Here is a 24,590-nt window from a genome sequence, read left to right as displayed (position 1 = left end):
GAGAGGAAAAAAATGACGTCAATTACAAAACCAACTTCGCAAACAAAAACAAAATCCTGAAAGCTACAAATACACAAAAAAAACACCATGAAAACATAAGAGCATCTGGTAACAAAAAACTCGTAGACGGTAAAAGAACAAATGTGTTAAGATATAAAGACGTGAGATGACAATAAGTTTTATGAGCGGGCGGAAGTATTTGTGGCTACTAACTGGTGATGCCGAGTGGGAAAAATAAAAGGGTGGGGTGTTTTGATGGTGTCGTCATGGCAACTATAAACACAAACAAAAGAGCATTGGATATAATAAAAAAAAAAGACTTGGATACTAACACAATAATATCCAATACCTGTTTATCTCTCTTCATTTTTGTTTTCTTCTTCTTCTTTTCAATTATACACAAGAAACCTTTAATTCTTTTGTTCTAATAAAATATTGCAATTGCACGTAACTAACACAAGGATTATCTAACTATTTCCCCTAATCATGAATTCGAATAATACTGAAAGTAAACGTTTAAATAAGTCAATGTTTCTAGAGTATTTTATTTGTTCCTCGTAATGTAGGTATAGTATTAAACAAAAACACTGACTTACACAAACAAGGAAAAATAACTTATAAAATTATGATATTAACTTCACCTGGCCAACGAGTTTACCAAATTACTTAATGTTTTATCGGAGAAGAACACAATAGTCTCTGTATTTTTGTAACTCTCTCGTGTATTTCATTTTGGAAGTGAGACAGTGTTGGACTCTCTCACAAGGGGGCATAACAGCACGTGGTTAGAAAGCCCCCGTCAGCCAGATTGAGATTGGTTATAGAAATGTAAAGAATGAATGAAGGAGGAGGTAATGTAATAATAATAATAATAATAATAATAATAATAATAATACTAATAATAATCACTGTCAACAACGAACACTTGGGACACAACAGCTTCAGGATACTTGCTAGTGGCGTATTGACATGACCACAATGCCTGATTTCTGTTCTTGTATAATTTTCCACAACAAGCCACACATCAACCTACACTACCAGACATCAACCCCTCAACGCTATTACCATCCACCACTGAAGGAATTTATCACCACACACACACACACGCACGACCACCCGAACACCTGACATATAGCCCTTATCTGTAATGCATGTTAGATATAACCTTTGCCACATCATCAGGTAGTAACAAAGACCTTGGTAACACAGACGAACAGCTGGTATACGCGTCAACATGATAAAGGATAATACCTGGACGAAACTGCCAACTCATAGTACCTCAACTGTGTACTTAAGGGAAATGTTGTTCAATTTACCTTCATCTCAGAGCCGTGTTTCAAGGGGTTTATTAACAATGGTAAATTACACGGTAGGTTTCATCGGTACTTTTTTTTTTTTAGTTCCCCGTGTGATCTTCTCTGAGATATTGATATGAAATTTAATGTCTGGTTGGTTAAAAGTAATCAGAATTATTATTTGAGACAATGGCAAATAATTACGATGTAACCTGATTGCTTCTAAACCTTTTATCAATCTTAAATAGCCACCATTATTATCATTTTGCATCATAAATAAAAAAAACCCACAATAATACACAAATAAACACGAAAATAAAATCCAATTAATTCTATCGATGTCCAATCACACTCACCTCAGCAAAAACCGTAAACAGAGGCAACTCACAAATCTATCACTACGAAAAACCAGTATTGGGCCATTATACACCTACACACCTCCGGGTACAATATCACACGAGCTATACCAATTTTATGCCCGGCTATCACCCACCTTGATAAACCCACGCACAGAATAGCTAACCAGACGAGTGGCCCAATTTGTAACGAGACATCACAACCGCCGCTAACCTTGATGGCAATGGCGCTGAAGCTACTACACATGTTCTGCCTTCATCTTGTAATGCCTTCACACTGATCTTTTTAAAGCATATTTTTTTTTTGTTCTCAAGTTAAGATGTCATCATTTAGACTCTTAACTTGTGGAAGAATCTGAAGGTGAATATAACATGAGCTCGAACATGTTTTCTGAGTTTGTGATTCCTGTTTATTGAGATGAACGAGTAGAGAGAGAGAGAGAGAGAGAGAGAGAGAGAGAGAGAGAGAGAGATTTTCTATAAAAGGGATCAATAAATTCCCTTATCTAAATTGCTTCACTATCCTTCACCCACTATTTTCTCTTCTTCTTTTATGTTCCAAATTATGTTCTTGTTCCCTTCATCACCATCGTCTTCCCCAACATTATTACCATCCTTCCTTCCTTCCTTATCTCCACTCATAAAACTCCATTTCCTCTCTTTCCCCAAACCCACACCCTCTGCCTCCCTAAACCCACCCCCAGACACTCTACCCCCCACACCCCATCTATCAAAACCCCACCACACCCGATAGCCTCCTCCTCCATACACCCATTTTCCCCTACCATACATGGCCGCCTTTCCCCTCCTCCCCTACACACACCTCTGAGCCCCACACCACACCTGTCGCAATACGCAATCTAGCTCACAATGTTCTTCTCTCAGGTACACATAACGCTGCGTGGGAAGCTTACCTGTTGAAACAATGCCAGATGGTGTGTGTGTGTGAATTACGAGTATCTCTCTCTCTGTCTCTCTCTCTCTCTCTATGGACGAGTTACGAGTACCTGTATATTAAGGTCTCCTCCTCTCTCTTTCTCCTAAGCTCTCCTTCAGGGTCGGATCACTAACCCCCCCTGCCCCCGAGTTCACTCTTTGTCTTAAGGGCCCCCTACACTATATACGAGTCACGAGTCCCTCTCTCTCTCTTTCAGTTCTAGGGCTGTCACCCTCCTCGTCCCCCCCTCTCTCTCTCTCTCTCTCTCTCTACCTCCCCTATCTCCCTCTGTGTGTCTCTCTGTGTTCTCTTACACTGGTCTAAGCTACAAAACTCTCAATTATTAACAGCTGAAGCTTATAATTAATCGACAAAAAACACTACACCTCCAACTAATTGATTAAATAGGCCTAAATATTTATATAGAATAGAAATATACCTAAAAAAAAAATTATGTCTTATACAAAAATCTCTACACGATACATCTCCTTCTCTCCCCCTTCATCCTCTACAGGTTCCCCTAGCAGGTGGTTCCTCTCGCTCTTTACAACACCACCCCAAGTTATTATCGCATAAGGGAGCACCATTGTTACCCGACCATACAGGAGCGAAGAGTGTGTGTGTATGTGTGTGTGTGTGTGTGTGTGTGTGTGTGTGTGTGTGTGTGTGTGTGTGTGTGTGTGTGTGTGTGTGTGTGTGGTTCTGGGGGGAAGGAAGAAACTGTTACATTACATTAAACCTTTTGTAGGTGTTAATGGTCTTACAACACGACAGGGGGAATGGTTTAACGATGTGGTTTAGTTTAGTTTAGTATTTTCATGTTTATATTGTGGTAGGTTTAGGTTAGGTTAGGTTTTTTTTAAGTGTATCTATGAGGCTTCACAAATAAACATGACACTCGCCCTCACCAACACACTCGCCCTCACCAACACACTCGCCTTCACCAACACACTCGCTCTCACCAACACACTCGCCCTCACCAACACACTCGCCCTCACCAACACACTCGCCTTCACCAACACACTCGCCCTCACCAACACTCGCCCTCACCAACACACTCCGCTTGCCAACACACTGCCTCACCAACACACCTGCCCTCACCAACACACCTCCTCACCAACACACTCCCTCACCAACACACTCGCCCTCACCAACACACTCGCCTTCACCAACACACTCGCCCTCACCAACACACTCGCCCTCACCAACACACTCGCCCTCACCGTATGATTATAATTAAACATATTCTTGACACATGAATACTAATAATACGATTAAATCTAAGAGAAACATCAACTGGCCTTATAAAGTGACTGGGAATTAAACCTTGACAATATTAACCTAAACATTTAACAAGACACAATTTTAAGGAAGACTTGAATGTTTCTTGATAACTAACACGTTAAATCTCGGGTTGAAATCACCTCAATGCTCGGATGAATTTAACATTTTGAGTATTGTGGTTATTAATGGGGGTAATTGAAATAAATGTTGGTAATCTTGATGTTAAAAATAAATTATACAAAGGAGCAATAATATTTTAATTCCACCCGAGAGAATTATAGAGAATTACAGAGAATTATAGAGGATTATGGCATTTTATTACTTACTTAATTACTTACTTCGGAACTCTTGTAGAAAATGAGTGGCTATCTACTGGAGGCAGAATACTGAGATGTAATTATTTCTTACCTTTGAGCTGTTTCACCACTTTCTTAGCTGGGTCGAGCCAATGCTGAGGAGACAAAGGAGAATATTGTTAGGAATTGGGACTTGTAACTTGACACACACACACACACACACACACACACACAGGTTGGCTACAGAGAGACAAACTGTGTAAGTATTATAATAAGAGTCACTACAAAACACAGTCATCATAAAGAGCCCCTAAAACACATGAGGATTAGCACCCCTAGTTTATTTCACCTAGGGGGGCTAATCTTCATGTGATGCAAACCCTCTTAAGACATCAGAATTACATAATAACCAACTTTCCATCATATATTCCTAACCCATACCATAATACCTCAATATACTTCACTATCATATTTCACTTTAATAAATACAAGTTTTATTCTCAAACTTAATCATCATAAATCAATTCTCTCTCTCTCTCTCTCTCTCTCTCTCTCTCAATTTCCCAAAACTACATTAATAACTTCTATAAACACAATTTCCCTCAGGCATATAAAGTGCTGTAGACTACCTCACCAACATCCTGAGTCCCAGTAAACCGGTTCATTATTATCTTACACCGTGGAAGCAATACATTCAACCCAGTTTTTAAATACTGGGATAAATCTTCGTCCATCTTATTCAAAACAGAAGACTATTAAACCATGAATAGTCAACCTTTAATGTAGTTTCTGTCTTCAATATAATTACGTGCATTGATTCCTGTTTAATATTATAGTAAGAGTTAAGCGAATACAAATGTTTGGGTTTTATTGTAGTTAATCATATAATAAAAATAGGATCTAGTTAATTAGCTTAAAGAAAACGAGATGTGTGGTGAGCTGTTGTTATGTATCTTTTGTTTTCTTTTGATTATATATGAAGTGTAGAGCCAAAGTCCTCCTCTTTCTTCCTTCTCAATCTTTCATTAAACACCATCCAGGTTTCAAGATATACCAGCTACCTATATGTGTGTGTGAACTATAGAACAATCTATTTCACATCTTACAACCTTATATTTCACATCAATAAAAGACATAAATATATAAATAAACCCCAGTAAAAAAAAATATATTGTCTAAACAGAAAAAAAACAACAATTTCTTTCCTGTAAGATCTGTCGCCTATTTGGTTCATGAATCACTGTTGCCGGATCTATATATAATATAAACTAGGAGGATTACCGGGCTAAGTGAGTTGCTCATCCTTCCACATCAAGGAACAAAGCCATCAGTTATATGCACCACAGACCATCCGCCCGAGTAACGCAGTCATTGAGCTCTGTTACTCACTCACATTACTCACCAACTACCCTTGAACAATGGCATAAACTTCAATAGGTTATAAGACAAGATTATTGAATATTTGAAGGATATAATAGACACTTCATCTTGTCTAACAACTATTATAAGGCGTCAAGATGAGCCAGATTGCAGGGGACACGCTGGCGACCTCCCGGAAACAGTGTAAAAGAAATATCGAACCCTCGAACTTTCCAAGGTGTGTAAAGGTGGATCGTGATCGCTCTGGGAGGCAAATCATCCACATGTTCTCCCTGGTGGCGTAACCATCCACCCACAAGGGAATAGAATTTGGTGGGAAAGTTGACGGATGATGAAGGGGTAACAAAGAGATTGGCCAAGTCTGCAACAAGGAGGAACTACAGAGGCAAACTCAAGATTAATCGAGTGTGCACTTTGGGGATGGCAGGGAGGATCATTACACACACCCTGAGAACTGTTAAAAGGTACATAAAGGTATAGTATATGAGGCCAATGTACTGATGTCACACACTGTAGGTCGACTTGAGACACACGGTGGGTTCTAATAGGCAAAAATAGTGATGGTGGGAACAGACATAATGCTTGGAGTAGTGTTATGCTTGGATCCGTCATGAGAGGTATAAAACTATTACCCAGACAACGACTATAACAAAGTGTCTAATCAAGAACAATAGGAAAGAGAGTGACAGAGGTGGAGGGGAGATACAGGACCCACAGCCAGAAGATTAATGAGGCGAGGTCGTCAATGAATAAGTTGCCTGAAGGAGGAGGTCAGAAGAGGGTACGTAGCTACCAGGTGCAGGTGTGCCCCAGGAGCTACATGTTCACGCCCACCACTCCTGGGGCGTCACCACCAACACCGACACACAGCCCATGGACACAACACAACATGAGTGATTAGAAACGTGTCCCAGTATCATCTAACTGACTAATTGATTGTTTTCACTCAGTCTAAAACTCCACTAAGAATACTTACTCAAACTCCACTAAAAAATACCTCATAGCTGACAGTGATTTAACCACATCGATAAAGAAACACTGTTTAGACCAGACCATTACCAAAAAAATAATGTCAGGAAAATGATTTGGGTCTTGCAAAACACGACGAAAATGAAGACAGATTGTGGCATTCCGGGAGGCAATTTATAACCCACAACAGACTTGAGAATGTTCTTAATACAAAACTGTTAGTGTGAGGAAAATACCCGCAGCAGTGAGAGAGTTGTCTTATATATTACGTAAGTTGGTTAAAGCTCCGTTAACATTCGCTTTTATTGAAACATATACTAATGGGAGACAACTAACGCACAAATGTTTAAAAAGAACATAATGATTTAAACGACTTATATCTGTCTCAACTTACCAACTCCTACATCAGAGAACTGAGACATGTTGAGAGAGACTGGAGTTAGTTGACCAGTTATTGAAGACTACAAGAGACAGACAGAAGACATCACTTCTTAAATCAAGACTCAGAAACTTCTAACGATTATGACTTCACTAACTTAACCCAAACCAGTAGAGTAAGATAGTTATAATTTACAACTGTGTGGACCAGGAATACCCTAAAAACGAACCAGCGACCTCTAGGATGGAAGACGAGCCCTGTAACCACTCGTCCACCATAATATAGACGAATTAAGAACATCATAATCCTAACAAAGGACAAACTAGTTCCAAGTACGACACCCCAACAGCTAATGATGATTTAAACAGTACACTAACGACTAATGACACCAACAATCAATCACCATCAAAGTTTAAATCAAAATACAAATACTTAACGGTTTTAACGGTCACTAACGACTCATACAAGAAGGTAAACGTGTAAAGGACGAGTGAGTGGAGTAACGACCTTCATGGAGGAGGAGGAGGAACACGTCAGGAGGGCTGGCTGACGAAGGGCTGCCAGGACACCCACTTATAAGGCACACGACGCCCAGGGATGCCGCAACACTAAATCAGGTTCACAATATATATCAATAAAATTATCCCTTCCTTTAGTTTGGACTATCAACATATAATACTTCATACTTTTACCCGTTTCAATAAAAAAAAAATAAGTAACGTAGATTAAATTATATATACTTTCTACTACATATAACTAACTTACATGGAATTATATATACTTTCTACCACACCTAACATACATGAAAATATATATACTTTTAACTACACATTTACAGGGCATATATTTACCCAAAGAAAGATCTACTTGAAAACTGATACTAGGCAAGACTTGACAATGAGACCTTTGTGATGTAAATTACTCCATCCTGAATACCTAGCTATCTTGCATGTAAATTTCTATCAGATTTTCCTGTTTTATGCTTTATATATTTTTCTTCACTATATGTTACCTTAGAGGAAAAAACACAAAGCGAAAAAAACACAAAAAAACACAGATAAACTACATAATAAACAAGAGAGAAGATAATGAGAAGAAACAAGAGAATATGAAAAATTAAAACGAATGGAAGAAAGAAAAATAATGTTTAGAGAATAATGACGAGAGGAGCAATAAGAAGAATGATGAGAGATGAGGAAGGTGAGAGATGAGGAAAGTGAGAGATGAGGAACGAGGGTAATAATGGAGAGAGATAAAACAAGATGGATGTTGAGGAATCACCACGTACAGTAATAATGCAATAAGTGTAAAATATTGAGAAAAAGTAAACAATAATAATAATAATAATAATAATAATAATAATAATAATAATAATAATAAACAATAATATACATTACAACAATATTAACGAAAACAGCAAGAATAATAATAAGGATAATAATATGAAACAATAACAACAACAATAACAACAACAACAACTGCATTAGGAATTAACTCGCAAATATTACACAAACAAACGGCATAAATGGCAAATAAATCCCACTAATCCTTTGAGGACGGATTTAAAAGCTGAACGAGGGATTAATCTTTTAAGAACGGTAGTTTTATCTCTTTTAAGATGATTTAACCACTCAAGAACGAGGTATTAACCCTTATGGAGGTGTTAGTTTAACCCCTTGAAAATTAGTTAACACCAACTCCTTATAAAGGTTTAAAGAAATGAATAATAAATGAAAATGAAAGTGAAGAAAATATATATTGTGGTGGTGTGGTCTGGGGGTAGGTCTGGGGGGGGGGTGGTAGGTGGTGTGGTGTAGGTGGTGTAGGTCTGGGGGTGGTGTAGGTCTGGGGGGGTGTGGGGGGGTGGTGTCTGGGGGGTGTGGTGGGGGGGTCTGGGGGGTGGTGTAGGTCTGGGGGGGTGTAGGTCTGGGGGGGTGGGTGGGGGGTGGGGGTGGGGGGTGGTGTAGGTGGTGTCTGGGGGTGTAGGTCTGGGGGGGGTAGGTGGGGGTGTAGGTTGGGGGTGGTGGTTGGGGGGGTGGTGTAGGTCTGGGGGGTGGTGTAGGTCTGGGGGGGTGGTGTAGGTCTAGGGGGGGTGGGTGTAGGTCTGGGGGGGGTAGGTCTGGGGGGGGTGGTGTAGGTCTGGGGGGTGGGGTCCAGGATGAGGAGTGGGGAGAGGTGGTGATGCAGGTGAAAGAGTGGGGAGGTCCTAGAGTGTTGGAGAGGAGAGGCGTGGAGATGGAAGAAGAGAATTGGGTATAACAGATAAAGAAGGAACGTAAGAATGAAGGAAAGATGACATGGAAGAGACGAGGGAGGGAGAGGGAGGGAGGAGGGAGGGAGGGAGTGAGGGAGGGAGAGAGGGCGTGTGCAACAGGATAACAGTATTGATAGTGAGGGTGTTGTATCTTGTGCATCAGAAGAGTAAACAGTGAGAATGATGTAAACAGTGTGTGTGTGTGTGTGTGTGTGTGTGTGTGTGTGTGTATCCACTGACTCACCCAGCCTGCCAGCCTGCCACAACCTGCTCTAGTTTACCATATGTGGACACTGGGCAGACTAACCACCACCACCTCGGCACAACACACACAAAAAATACAGCAAATGTGGATTCAATGACGTGTCGAGGATGACTGTTTGTTTGTACATAGAATCATCATCATCATCATCATCATCATCATCATCATCATCATCATCATCATCATCATCATCATCAACGGGAGTAGTGGTGGTAGTAATAGTAGTACTTGTAATTCAATCTTACTTTCATGCTAAAACCTATATTGGTGGTAGTGATTGTGGTTGGTGGTGGTGATTGTGGTTGGTGGTGGTGATAGTAGTTATGGTTGGTGTCTATGGGTATGGGTGGTGTGGGACAGTACCATAAATACCCATATACCCTACCGCAAGCTGCTTTACCCTCCCTCAAAACGGTATAACCTTGCCGCAGCTTAGGGAGGTTATCCGCAGTCTCCCGCAGCTAAGGGTAACCGTGTTTGTCCTACGAGTCGTGCGGAAACCGTCCCAAGTCGCCTTAGCCTAAGATCCCAACCGGTCGGAATTCATTACTAAATTCACCTTCTCGACATCAACAACAACAATAACAACTACAATAATAATAACAACAACAACAATAATAATAATACAACAACAACAACTCCTACTACTTCTACTACTACTAATAATAATAATAACAATAACAATAAAACAGGAATATAGACAAGAATGATAAAAAAAAAACCTAAAATCACTATCTGAGACGCGACTGTCACCTGGGCGCGACAAAGCAAGACTGAAGACTTAACAGGTGTGGTCCCCGCCAGGCACCTCGTAAACAGCACTGACGGAGGAGCGTTTACTACCTGACACAAGTGAGGTATGATGCCCGGTGTCTACTTGAGGGGGAGGGAGAGAGTGAGGTAACATGGCGAAGTTTTCTCTATTTTTTTGCGCACACACACACACACACACACACACACACACACACACACACACACCGAGTTTGATAGCTCCCCACTGAGAACATTTGTCGCCTGACGTTTTGAGAACAGAAAAAAAAATCCACCGTCAATATTTACATTAATCCATCCCTTTAAAACCATCTTGCCTTATCCACCAGCTCCGAGGGTCCTACACTGATCCACCGGGCATGAAGTAAACGTTTAACCCTTCAAGTGTAACGACTTAACCCCTTAAGGATGATAATAACACCAAGTGAACAGTATAATGAACGGGTAACTTCCCTACCTGCACGACCGGTGATGTAACACTCTCAAGTATAAAGTGTAGTTTTCACCTGAGTAATATTTAAACATTTTCTTAACTCCCACAGATGGAATAATCCGAATTACAAGGATTAAGACTCAATATTGTGAATTAAACTTTAAAAAAAAATAATTCAAAGGCCAATATTTCTTCATAAGCTCCAAAGACACACCGAGAATCTATTTCCAAGCGCCCGAAGCTTTAAAGAGTGTATTTCAAGGGCGGGAGTCAACATGTGGTGGTGGTGGTGGGCGCGAGAGAGGAGGCGTGGGCTGAGGAGGTGTGAAGTTGGTTGCGTCGTGACTAACTGGCAATTGATATTATTGTTGCCTCACACACCTAGGAATGTCAATGGGCGGAGTCCTCTGCTGCTGTTAGGAGTTGGGGAAGAGAGAAGGGAGGAGGCGATACTGGTAGGTGTTAGAATGGGCGGTGGGGGGAGAAGAGGGGAAGGAAGGGGAGAAGGGGGAGGGAGGGGGCAAGAGAGAGGAAGGGGGCAGGGGGGGAGGGAGGGGGGAAAGGGAGGGAGAAGGGAGGGGAGAGGAGATGATTAATGGTAGAGGGGAGGGAAGGGGTGAAGGATGTGTTTTTAAAGAGAGAGAGGCTGGAATGAGAGGGCGTGGCTGGAGGAACACGAGGAAGAGGGATGACCTAATGAGCACCAGGTGATGGAACAGGTGTAGTAGTGTGGTAAAGGTGAACGAGGAACAGTGATGGAGATAAAGAAATTTCGCGTTCATATAATCCTCTTCACTATCGGTAGAGGCGATTACCTTAATGACATGATTCTGAGGATAAATTAAGAAGATAAATAAAAAGGAACTTATTGTTGGTTGTTTACAAGTTACTGATGATGGAAATAAACAAGAGGATCACTGACGAGGACACAACCATCTCACAGGCGACGAGTCACACCACATCAAAGAACAAGAATCCATATAGGACAAACTATAAGGAATTTGGCTACACAACATGACTAACCACAAAGGTGCCCCCCCCCTCCCCTCCCCTCCCCCCAAACAACAGTACATGACCAAGAGATAAAAAAAACACAACTCCTTCAAACCAAAACCTTAAAAATCACAGACCATTTGTCGAAAGGGACACTTTAATGCCTTGTCGTAAGCTCACAACCACAACGTTTTCCAAACACTGGGCAGTATGTGTGTGTGTGTGTGTGTGTGTGTGTATGTGTGTGCGTGCGCGTGTTGCTTGGAACCACAGAGGATGTTGGTAATTCGACTCAATGTGGTCATCCATCTTTCCATAATGAGGGTATTATTTCATGTTCCAACAAACACACAAACGAGGAACCAGTAAATATGCAATAAACTAGTCTTTACCTGGACGTAATGCCTTCATTGTACAGCCAGACATCCTGTTGTCCAATTTTGTCAACAAACACACAGGGTGAACAAGAGAGAGAGAGAGAGAGAGAGAGAGAGAGAGAGAGAGAGAGAGAGAGAGAGAGAGACCGCACGAAGAGTTGACCCCTTAGTGGTGGTGGTGTAGGTGGCATGCGGCACAGCCCAAGGGTGGCAGGTTGATGGTGAGATGGCGTGCCGCAGCCTGTACTACAACCTGGCCTCCACCTCGTCACTACCACCTCGGCAGCCACTCATCTACCACCAACCACCACCACACATGACCTTTCTCGAGTGGTGGTGGTGGTGGTGATTCTTGCTTGGGTGAAGATGGTCCTCTCCCCACCTCCCATTTCCGTGTAAGAAATTCATGGCTTAAAAAAAAGAGCATCAAGGGAATTAAAAAAATATGTTTAAATGGAAGGAAAACCACAGAGAAAGAAGATAATAAAGACAGCGTTAATAAATGGCTCAGGATAGTTTAGTTCGTATTATTGATAACTTTAATTCCCCTTGTATTTATATGTCCATTTTGTTGTTATTTATTATCCAATCATCCTCTTTTTTTTTTGACTGTTCCAATGTTAGTTTGTTGACTCGTTATCAGTATTTGGCACAACACTCGTGTACCTTGTGGCAGCGTCTGGAACTATAATACACGTGTTGTAAGTTAACCACAGGACATCAACATCACCGCCACATTTACTGCACCACAGAGAAGCCGACAACACATCATTTGTCTTAAGGTCTTGTGGATGATTCCCTTTGTATTTATACCATGATGGGATTTTGAGTCTGTACACACACCTGCCAGACACACACACACCTATCAGCCACACACACAGTCACACACACACACACACACACACACACACACACACACACACACACACACACACACAGACATTTCCGCCTGAATTCCAGTTATCAGTCAAAAGAAGGCATTAAGACGTTGAGGGCAGCTGTACCTAATCTAACCTTATCAATCCTAATAACAACTTATATATATAATATTTTCAGTATCAATTAAATTAGTTAAGACTCAGGAGATCCTTTAGTAAACAGTGACTGGGATATTTTCAATGTTTGGGTCAATCAATAATAATACCACAAGGTCGTCAATCACTTCACTTAACCTCATCAAATATAACAAATCAGAAGTCACTTATACAAAGCTTAATCACTAATGAGTATAATGCTTCTCAAATCTTTATCCACAGACAAAGATATATTAGGGTGAATGACGTAGTGTTCCTGTTAATAAATAGTCACACCATGGTCTCACCAAAACGTAAACATCATTGGTGTCTTAGATCCTGCGCGTGGTGATGAACACGGATATAACTGTTCTCTGGAGATCTCGTGAGACTTGTTCCAGCTCAGATAATAGATACAAAAAAATATCCCCATTATTATAAAGAGGTTTTTTGTTGGAAGAAATATCTCTACTATACTAACATATCTTTCAAAACAGTATATTAATAACAAAATCATCATAACAAACTCGTAAATAATCTAGAAACACAACCTAATGTATAGCACAATAAAAGAAAATTAAAGAGCAAAAAAAAAAAATCAGTTTAAATCATTAGAGACGAAACAAGATCACTTTGTTACCTTAAGTCATGTTCTTCAAGGGATGAATATTGAGTATGTTTACCCAAGAGTCAGTCTAATATTTACCAGCTGTCTATGTGGTGCGTACGTCATGCTCTCCCCCCTCCGCCCCGCCCCTCCCCGCCCCGCCCCGCCCCACCCCCCTCCCAGATACCACCAACAATCAGACGACAACTCTCCCACTTTCACTATCTCTCTCTCTGTGTCTCTCTACTTTTAATTATCTCATTATTAACACATAGTGAGTTATGAGCCCGTTGCGTCGTATGGTTACCCGCCAAACCACCAATTAGCTTGTTCCGTCTTGCCAAACTACACAACCACCCGCCGATTAGACCCTGCCGACGACACTTAGACTGTGACCCTCCGCCCCTCCTACTCCTTGTTGTCTCGTCTGTAACCACCTGCTGAGGCCCGCCACTCATACCATGGAGTTCCTTTCTAAACATCACCAGCGTCAAGTTTTATTCCATGGTTACCCGCCAAACCACCAATTAGCTTGTTCCGTCTTGCCAAACTACACAACCACCCGCCGATTAGACCCTGCCGACGACACTTAGACTGTGACCCTACGCCCCTCCTACTCCTTGTTGTCTCGTCTGTAACCACCTGCTGAGGCCCGCCACTCATACCATGGAGTTCCTTTCTAAACATCACCAGCGTTAAGTTTTATTCCATGGCGACGTATCCTTGTCTAGTGCTGTTTATAAGGTTGTGAGTTATGAGGGAGGGAGGTGAGGGGAGTGGAGCAGCGACACAGAACAAGGATGGAGAGATGGGTGAAAGGGAGGGATGGAGTGAGGGAAGGGGGGATGGTGTAGTGGCGGAAATGTGGTTATAACGAGCGGAGGAAAGAAGGAGGTGGAGATGGATGGATTTTCTCCCTAAAATTTCGCAGTTTACCAGACACACACACACACACAGTACACCACTCTTCACCATCAAACACTTATTACGATACATTCACCATGGCGTCTCTCAAACCATTTACTGCACTCACGTATAATAATCTCAGAGGGTGTGACATGATTGTGGTAGCAGACATTGTGGTGTGACGTGACTTTGGTAGTGAGTGTGGTAGTGAGTGTGGTCAGACATTATGGTGTGACGTGAGTTTGGTAGTGAGTGTGTTCAGACAGTATGGTGTGACGTGACTGTGTAGTGAGTGTGGTAGTGAGTGTGGTCAGACAGTATGGTGTGACGTGACTTTGGTAGTGAGTGTGTTCAGACAGTATGGTGTGACGTGACTGTGTAGTGAGTGTGGTCAGATAGTATAGTGTGACGTGACTTTGGTAGTGAGTGTGTTCAGACAGTATGGTGTGACGTGACTGTGTAGTGAGTGTGGTCAGATAGTATAGTGTGACGTGACTGTGTAGTGAGTGTGGTCAGACAGTATGGTGTGACGTGACTGTGTAGTGAGTGTGGTCAGACAATATAAGCACAACACAGACCCGCATTATAATCTTGGCTACACACGTGCTATAATCAACCCCCGTTTCTTGTGCACTCTCATCCTCTCAAGCCAACAACTCTACGTGGTCAACATATTAATAATCGTCATTTTAAAACATCGATGTGTAGAGAAAAAAAAACTAGAAATTCTCTCCTGGTAAAATGTCCTTTATCTACAATCATTACTGGAAGTCTACTTGGTGTTGGTTGTCGGTTCCTCAAATGGACGGAAATGGCTCTAGTTGTTTCTAAAATATTATGGTTTATTTATCACCCCTGGCCAGTTGGTTGTTCTTCCTCTTTACACCACCACAGATTGTCCAAGATGATCATTTACCAGCGGTTCTCTTTAATATACTTCAAAATTACAATCCCTTACTTTCACAGACCTTCCGAAACTCAATCACTCAACCGAACTCTTACACCCAAACACATATCTAATCACAGATATGTCAACCTTCAAACGGTTAAATGAAGGTAAATAACCGCAAGAAGTCGAGGAAATATATCCAGCTACAAATGGCGACAAGGAAAAAAGGTTACACTCTTAGTTGTCACCTGGGCCGAGATCTCAGGCAGATTTAGGGGACATGGTCACCTCACATTACCTGGGATTTCCGTCTTTAACCACCCACTCTCTCGTATCCAAAGTGAGACTATCGCCTACACGAGCTAAACCTACAATTGTTTATCTGAGACGTGGCCCGGAAATCCTTGACGGTCCGATAAATATATGCAATTAAGATGTTCTGGTACGTGTGATAGGGAGGTCGGAGCATGCGGCCCAGAGGTTATCGGGGGAGGGGAGAGAGAAGACAGATTGAGAAGCCAAGCACTACGTCGCAGCCATTAAATCTAAATAATATAACAAAAGATCACAGGAAGCCGGGTTCTGAAAGACTGATATAAGCGCAGCGGAAACATTGTCAGCGCCATCATGCAGTAATAACTACACACACATCAATAATGAGGTCGGGAAGCGGAGCACTGAGGGCCCGGGAAGCAGGGCGCACACTGTTCTGGTCCCGTTGTTATATGCACAGTCAACAGGCATCCACGGGCACAACGACGTCTTAACAGTGTGAGACGAGCCGTGGCCTCAACAAACACAGCTCGGGAATATAACAAGAGGGGAACAGAATAGGTAGAGGGCGCGGGATGAGGGGCATCGCGGGTAAGTAGATCAGGTGAGTGGTGCCATGCGTAGGAGGATAGTCAAGGTTAATACCGTTGCCTTGAGGGAGGTTAGAATATGCTTGAGAGGGACTTTTTTTTTTGCCACTCGCTAACGACGCTAACTCAAACACAACCAAGTATTAACTCCCAGTATATAATTTGACCCGCGGCTAACAAGGGGGAGGGGGCAGCGGGGTCTGGTGTGGGAGGGGGAGGGGAGGAGGTAGGCCCCAAAGAACTGTTGGATTTTTAAAGATGGCTGCCATTTTTTTATATTCTAAACATCGTATCAGATTTTAAAGACCCCGTGTCATTTAAAGTCTTCGGGTGAGGTTTAATGGTAATGTGCTATTAAGAGAGTGAACGAGGGCGGGGTGACAGTCGGCCAGACAGCTCTTTGTTTTTGTATCAATTAGAATGAGGCAGGACGGGTCACTCAAAGGTTTTCAGGTACAATACAACACATCTACCAGCATCAACCATCTCTCCTATCACTCTCTTATTTATATCCTGTCAATCTTATAATTAATTTAAAGCTCAAGCTAAGAAAAAACCTCACCACACTTTAGGTAAAAAATATTAATTTAAACATTGAGAAAGATTTAGTCGCGATAAAGTTTAAGATATACTTCGTGACGACAATTTGAATCAGGGAAGAGAAATTCATGCAATAACTGCGTGTAAAGTAAGTTAGTTTAGACGTATTAAACTACAGCGATAGCATGTGTGGGTGTGGGTGTAGGCGCAGGGGTTGGTGTGGGAGAGTATGGGTTATGGGAGAGTGTGGGTATGGAACACGTGGGTCGACCTATACATGGAGTTTTATGGAGAAGAAGTCTCAGCCCAGCTTGATCTATACATCCATTATCCACCTTCCCTCAACCTCCACAGCTAACACCACCACAACCACCACTACCAACAACTACAACAACAACAACTACTACTGAAACTAACGCTCCTACATCTACCACTACTACTGAAACTAACGCTCCTACATCTACCACTACTACTGAAACTAACGCTCCTACATCTACCACTACTACTGAAACTAACGCTCCTACATCTACCACTACTACTGAAACTAACGCTCCTACTCCTACTATTACCACCATCACCATATCTACCAGAGCTATCAGAACCCCAAAGACCAGCACGACACACAATATTTAGGCCAAGGTCTCACAAGTCACACACTAACCTTCCACCATCCTACGCAAACGTCAATCACTCTTGTTTTCCCTTGCTATCACCACTCACTAGATGCTGACACTTACCGCAATCACCCCTTATTCATACTTGGGCTTTTAAATCACTGTTATTTCACACCAAGGAGGAAGAAAAAAATACGAATCAAGAAATAAGTTAAGCATGTTGTGATTCTTGTGATTTAAACCTTCTCCTATCATGGAAATTCGTGATTGATAATTAATTTTACTACCTGTTGTCATTGAGGCATTAACTGTGTTTGCCTGGAGAGAGATGTAAACACTGTCTATTGTGTCAGCTGTTACATGTAAATACCGCCCATTGTGTCAGCAGTCATATGCAAACACCGTCCATTGTGTCAGCAGTCATATGTAAACACCGCCCATTGTGTCAGCAGTCATATGTAAACACCGCCCATTGTGTCAGCAGTCATATGTAAACACCGCCCATTGTGTCAGCAGTCATATGCAAACACCGTCCATTGTGTCAGCTGTCTCATGTAAACACAGTCCATTGTGTCAGCAGTCATATGTAAACACCGTTCATTGTGTCAGCTGTCTCATGTAAACACCATCCATTGTGTCAGCTGTCTCATGTAAACACCGTCCATTGTGTCAGCAGTCATATGTAAACACCGTCCATTGTGTCAGCTGTCTCATGTAAACACCGTCCATTGTGTCAGCAGTCATATGTAAACACCGTCCATTGTGTCAGCAGTCATATGTAAACACCGTTCATTGTGTCAGCGGCCCCCTGTAAACACCGTCCATTGTGTCAGCAGTTATATGTAAACAAAATACTCTACGTCTGTCAGTCCCACGTAAACACACACAACCAGTGGATCAAGAGTCTCATATAAACAGATCATATGAGCCACGAGACTTATTTAAACTAAGACCACGTGAGTCAGAATCAAACACCTACACAAACCCGGTGACTCAGAATCAAAAATATCCACAAACCACGTGAGTCAGAATCAAACACGTACACAAACCATGTGAGTCAGAATCAAACACCTACACAAATCCCGTGACTCAGAATCAAACACCTACACAAATCCCGTGACTCAGAATCAAACACCTACACAAACCACGTGAGTCAGAATCAAACACCTACACAAACCCTGTGAGTCAGAATCAAAAACATACACAAACCACGTGACTCAGAAGGCTCACACAAACACACGTCTAGTTAACACAGGATTAATTCTCCTTTAATGATGGTGAACCAGTATGATTATCCCGACGGCTGATATAATTAACGTCCAGGTTGCTTCTGTAAGTTATTAAAGCGACCATAAATGTCTAGAAGGAGCCGATTCACCTACTGAGTTATTGACGGGATTCAACCAAGATCACTGTTGACTTTCTGGGAATTTTTACGCCATAACATTTTTTTTTATGTTTTTTGTTTTATTTTCTGAACAGCCTGTGGGTCATAAACTCTGAATATTCTTTAAAGGGTTAAATAAAGTTTCTGGGGGTAAGAAGTATCGTAATTAAGTATTTTTAATAGATGTTTAACACTAGCTAATAGGTGATATATAATCATAGTAGTTATATAGGAAATAATATACCGGAATTAAATGTGTCTGTATGTGCGTTACGTAGTCAGAAGCCAGGCGAGGATACCAGACTTGCACTTACCCAGATCATATGCATAGTAGTAACCTAACCTACCCACCATCACCACACTCACCATCTATCCAGTCATGTGTAATGTTGACACGAGTCGCTTCTCCTTGCTAACAGTATGTGGTCCTCCCTTTCACGTCACCTAGCCCCTATCCCCCACCCCTCCCCTCACCCCGCCTCTATCCCCGCACCCCTCCTGCCTTTTCTGATGCCCATTGTATGAGGAGTGAGTCATGTCATCAGAAAAAAAAACTCGAGTTGTGTGCTGATCTTACTTCACCTGGAAATAAAGATTCGGCTCTGTTTCTGGAGTGTGTGGAGTGATTTTGTAGGCGAAAGGAGGAAATTTGAATCCATACCCCCCCCATCCACCCATAGTGATTATTGTTTACGAAATAAGATGTAAACAAGACCATGATGCCTCCCTAGGTATCCTGTATCATGTTTGTTTACATTGTACCTACCGAGCCCCTGAACTAGATCCTACCTTAAAGAATAACCTCAAGGTAAGCTATTGTTTATTTTGGTCAGAGATCTTTTGTTTGAGTATTCCGATGATGGCGAGAGACTTATGTAAACAGATGAGTTAATTAAATAGATACTGTCTTATTATTTTTCTGGTGTTGTAATATGTAAATCTGTCTGTCTTTCTGTCTGTGTCTGTCTGTCTGTGTGTTGTGGGGTTGAGTGTAAGAGAACCCGGGTGGATGTGGGACTTGGATGACATCTGACACCAATTGCCTTACCTACTCGACCACTACCTACCACCTACCACCAGCAGCACTCACCACCTACCACTACCAGTCCACCACCTACCACTACCACAACCATCATCACCTATCACTACATTCATCACCACCAGCACTTACTAATACCACCACTAACTACCATCATAACTATCTGGGTCAGTTTGATGTCTCCTTGGGAACCTCGTGTGTGTGTGTGTGTGTGTGTGTGTGTGCGAGAAGTAGTGGGTCAATAACGCGTAGTGGAGTCGGAAATGTAACCTGACCTCAGCTGGCCTGTACTAGATCTGGGTCAAGTTGAGAAGATGGTGTTCCTCCTGCACCTTCAGCCACGTCTGTTTAGATGGCATTTTGGACACTGACGATACCCCGTAATCTGTTTAGCCTTCAACATTGAGATATAAAGAGTAAAAATAATTCTAATTCATTTATAAACAGAATTTGTGTTTTTATTCACTGTATTTAACTGTTGCTGCTGGAGAAATTAAGCTGTTTTTTTTATCTGTGTTATTCAGTTCTGTGACCCTCTAAATGACTAGCACCTCCCCGTCAGAAGCAGCATCTCCCCATCAGTAGCAGCACCTCCCCATCAGTAACAGCACCTCCCCATGAGAAACAGCACCTCCCTACCAGTTGCAGCACCTCCCTACTAGTAACAGCACCTCCTCATCAGTAGCAGCACTTCCCCATCAGTAACAGCACCTCTCCATCAGTAGCAGCACTTCCCCATCAGTAACAGCACCTCTCCATCAGTAGCAGCACCTCCCCATCAGTAGCAGCACCTCCCCATCAGTAGCAACACATCCCCATCAGTTGCAGCACCTCCCCATCAGTAGCAACACCTCCCCATCAGTTGCAGCACCTCCCCGTCAGCAGTAGCACCTCTCAGATAGTAGTAATGTACTCACCGTCTGGTTGGAGGGGTCCAGGTAGCGGAGACCGAAGTAGGCGGTCTCCATAAGGTTGAGATGATTGAAGACGGTCTCCAACAGGTCCTGCCCCGTCGTGGTGTCCTGCAAGAAAGAGAGATGACGTCAGTGGGGCGTGTCTTCAAGGAGCTGAGAGAGAGAGAGAGAGAGAGAGAGAGAGAGAGAGAGAGAGAGAGAGAGAGAGAGAGAGAGAGAGAGAGAGAGCAGGATATTGAGGAAGAAATGTGTGGGTGTACGACAAAGGAGATAGGATACGGAGGTGTGTGGGATGTGAGGACGGGAAAGGATCGGGTCTGAAGGAGAAAGTGAGGATAGAGGAAGGATGAAGGATGAAGGAAGACGAAAAATAAGGAGTATTAAAGGAGGAGAAGGAATAGAGAGGAGAGATGAACATAGATATTAAGACAAAGGAAAGAATAATGTTTGGTAAATGGAGGGAGAGGAAGCTTAGAAGAGGGGAAGGAAGAGGGAGGGAGGGAGGGAGGGGTCTGGAGGGGGTGGAGTCGTAGTGTGGGCCAGCAAGGAAAACAAGTGTGGGCAGGTATAATGCAGGTGCTTGTGTGGACCGTAATATAATGGACGGTAAATTGGGAGGAGCGCCCTGAAGGTTGCCAATATGGATTAAAACAACTCCCATCCAAACCTTGCAATCACACTACACAACACACACACACACACACACACACACACACACACACATACACACGAGTTGAAGAGGAAAATCTCTCTCTCTCTCTCTCTCTCTCTCTCTCTCTCTCTCTGTCTCTAAAGCTGTGTGTGCAAGACATAACAACATTCTATTTCATGTTTAAGTATCAAACAAACTTACGGGAAAAACATGAACATAATTTTAACTCAGGGACGTAGCGCTAAAAATCATTGAGCATCAGGAACTATAGTTTGGCCAGTCTTTTTCTTCCTCCTCCTCCTCCTTCTCGGCGTTACTGACCTAATGCCTTCATATTTTATTTAGTGTTGGCCTCGTCTGACCCACACCACCGCCTCCTCAGTTAACTTCCTGACCCAACACACTAGGAGGTCACACACACACACACACACACACACACACACACACACACACACACACACACACACACACACACACACACACCTGACCACAGCTGGGGCCAGGAACCATTCATCATCTTGACCTGGGTCTTCCTTCACCATCCCAGCAATTCCTCCTCCAGATCCTGATTTGGAAAAAGCTTTCACTTGTAATTTGAATAAAATGACGGGAGGAGTTAACCTTTACTAAAACATTTGAAGATCTTTAATGAGGCTTTTTGAAATATTCTGAAATTCTAAAAAAAAAAGTTTATCAAAGAAAGTAATATTCAAATTGTACTTTTACTCCAAAAACTACCATTTAACTCAAGGTTTTTACATTTATAATAAAAAAAAACATATAAACTATTAAGACAAACTATTAAAATTATTTACACAAAATACATTCATGTTCGTTCAGGAGGGAGCACAAGATATGTTAGGTCATAAGCTAGTTACTAAGCTGGAGTTATGGGATAGCCTCCTGGCCAAGTGTAAAGTCGGCCACTGATTTATAAGAATATTAACTCTCCATATATTTAACTCGTGGTCAAATGGGCTGAGGTAATGATCTCTCACCTGTCAAATATCTAGTGCTTAAAGGTTGATTTACACCTGAACATTATGATGACTACACCTGGGATGGGTTAAGTGTGGACCATCAAATAATTACACTAAAGGTAATCTATCAACAAACTGTAAAGACATCAGCTAAGATAGGCCTGTCTCAGCACCCAGCACCCAGCACCCAGGTAATTATAGAGCAGCTAGGCATGCGATAGGCCACTACTAATCTACATAGAGAGTAGCCAGGTTTTGGGCTTATTTCTCGCTGAGCTACAGACAGTCAGACAACAAGAGACGCCCATAACACCGTCACAACACCGTCACCGTAACAGCTAGACTCATTAGGTTATCAGATGAAAACCTACGATGAAACAATGAGAAAACAGGTGGGATCCTACACCTGTCTTCCCACTAATAAGAAAGAAATTCCAGGTTTACGAGCCATTAAACTACAGGAGAAGGACGTGGTGGGGTGCCTGGCATTTATGACAGGTAGCGGGGGAGGGTTTTATTAAGGCTCTTTTTCCTATTCATGCAGCCGACAGAGTGGATCTAAATGCAGGGCCTTTGTACGGCTCAATCTTGCATGATTATCCCATATACGGCGGGTGCCAAGTAAGGCGCGCAGGGCCACACCACCACTTTCGCTTATCATGAAGGAAAGGTGGTGGTGGTGGACCTCCGTCAGGTGGGTCCTCCCGCCTCAACCTGTGTGGTGGTAGTTCGTGCTCATGTGATAACTGACGATATTTGTTGACGCTCTTGTCTGAATTAATTAAAGGACTGAAGTAGTAAACACATGTAGTCATTTGAGTACTACTGATGTTGTTGTATTCGGGTTCTTAATTATTTGTGTGTTGGTGTCAGTTTCACTAAATTCTTTGTGCTGGGGTTCATTTACCGGCTGTAGATGTGTACACAGTGTGCTGGCGCTGGTGTTAGTGCCCATCTAGTACAGTACTCAAAACAATATCTGTTCTGAACACTGAAGTTGGCTGGTGCATTAAGTTCACTGGTTTTGCTTCCGTGTTCAGGACATCACAGCTGTTTGTTTAGTGAAGCGTGAAAATACAGCATCGTATGTGTAGCAGTTGGCCCATAGAGACTCGTAGTCGCTGGGGTATTATCAGTAAAAGATTCTTCGACTCAGGGGCTTCTCCCTACCGTGGGTGGCCAAGAAACTATGCAACAAACACTCCAGATTTGTTGTACGACTTCTGGTCTCCTTGTCCGTAAACCAGAAGTTCAATTTTACTATTTTTAAGCTGGAGTTATTTATATACACGTGTGAAGCACGCTGCGGGGTGTGCTTGTGGTTGCTTGTATAATGTGATTCAGGTCCATCGGTAACATTGTGGTCTGAGGTGAGTGTGAGGGCTGCAGGTGTAATGTTTTGTGTCTGCAGCTGTGAGTATTACAGTTTTTGTCGTTATGTGGATTGCAAGCGGGTTGTTTAGGTTACAGAAATACAAGCTTAAAGAAACTATGACCACACGGACCAACAGCACACCCTCGCCTGTGTGAATACAAATACCTTTATTTTGCAAGATTTTCTCAGTTTGGATTTCGCTTTACTGCAGTTAAGCTTCAACAACTATTGCGTATTCTAATCTTATTGCATTTTACCCCACGAAATCAAAATATGAAATTATATGCAATAGTATAACTTTTCTAACTGATGCTCTTAAACCAAAGTCAAAATTGTAAGCTGTTTTCACGGAATATACAATAACTTAGAGGAATAATTAAAAAATAATAAATAAAAGATAAAAATCACTAATTCACTTTTTCTTAATATAAAGTCAAGTATTTTCACCTTTAATCCATAACCAGCTAAAAAAAATATCTCTTTACAGGAAAAATCTTAAAAGTTGTAGTCGAAATTATCATATTCATTACAATCTAATTTCATTTCTCGTTGAGGTGGAAGCTGAATTTGACGATCGCGTGCACAACTCACCGACAACATCCTCAAATAATCCTAACATGTTCGTACCCTTTTCCTACAAGACTTACGTTATTAAATTTCCCTTCCGCCCACCCGCCCACGCACCCACACCCACACCCACCCCACACCCTCTCCGCCCCGCCTCTCTCTGTTTACCTTCCTATGATTTGCGCGCCAGAATTTCACCGCCACCAAAAACAAAATAGAAAAATAATGCGCATTGTAATTCTACCTGAAAATATTTAC

The 24,590-nt window shown here is 42.1% G+C and overlaps 1 protein-coding gene across 1 annotated transcript in view; it reads right to left on the bottom strand.

Moving 5' to 3' along the window:
- The window catches only part of LOC121857273 (serine-rich adhesin for platelets-like), a 151,086-nt gene extending 126,702 nt beyond the window's left edge, over positions 1–24,384 (bottom strand). Inside the window, exons 1-4 of the mRNA XM_042353265.1 lie at positions 24,357–24,384; positions 21,899–21,975; positions 20,762–20,866; positions 4,281–4,323 (exon numbers count right to left, since the gene is read on the bottom strand). Coding sequence (XP_042209199.1) covers positions 4,281–4,323; positions 20,762–20,866; positions 21,899–21,975; positions 24,357–24,384 — 253 coding nt within the window. The remainder of the gene's footprint in view (positions 1–4,280; positions 4,324–20,761; positions 20,867–21,898; positions 21,976–24,356) is intronic.
- Positions 24,385–24,590: the final 206 nt, after the last annotated feature.

Source organism: Homarus americanus, unplaced genomic scaffold (genome assembly GCF_018991925.1).
Source record: "Homarus americanus isolate GMGI-L3 unplaced genomic scaffold, GMGI_Hamer_2.0 scaffold20465, whole genome shotgun sequence".
In the NCBI taxonomy this organism is placed as follows: domain Eukaryota; kingdom Metazoa; phylum Arthropoda; class Malacostraca; order Decapoda; family Nephropidae; genus Homarus; species Homarus americanus.
This window is presented reverse-complemented; position numbering and strand designations above follow the sequence as displayed.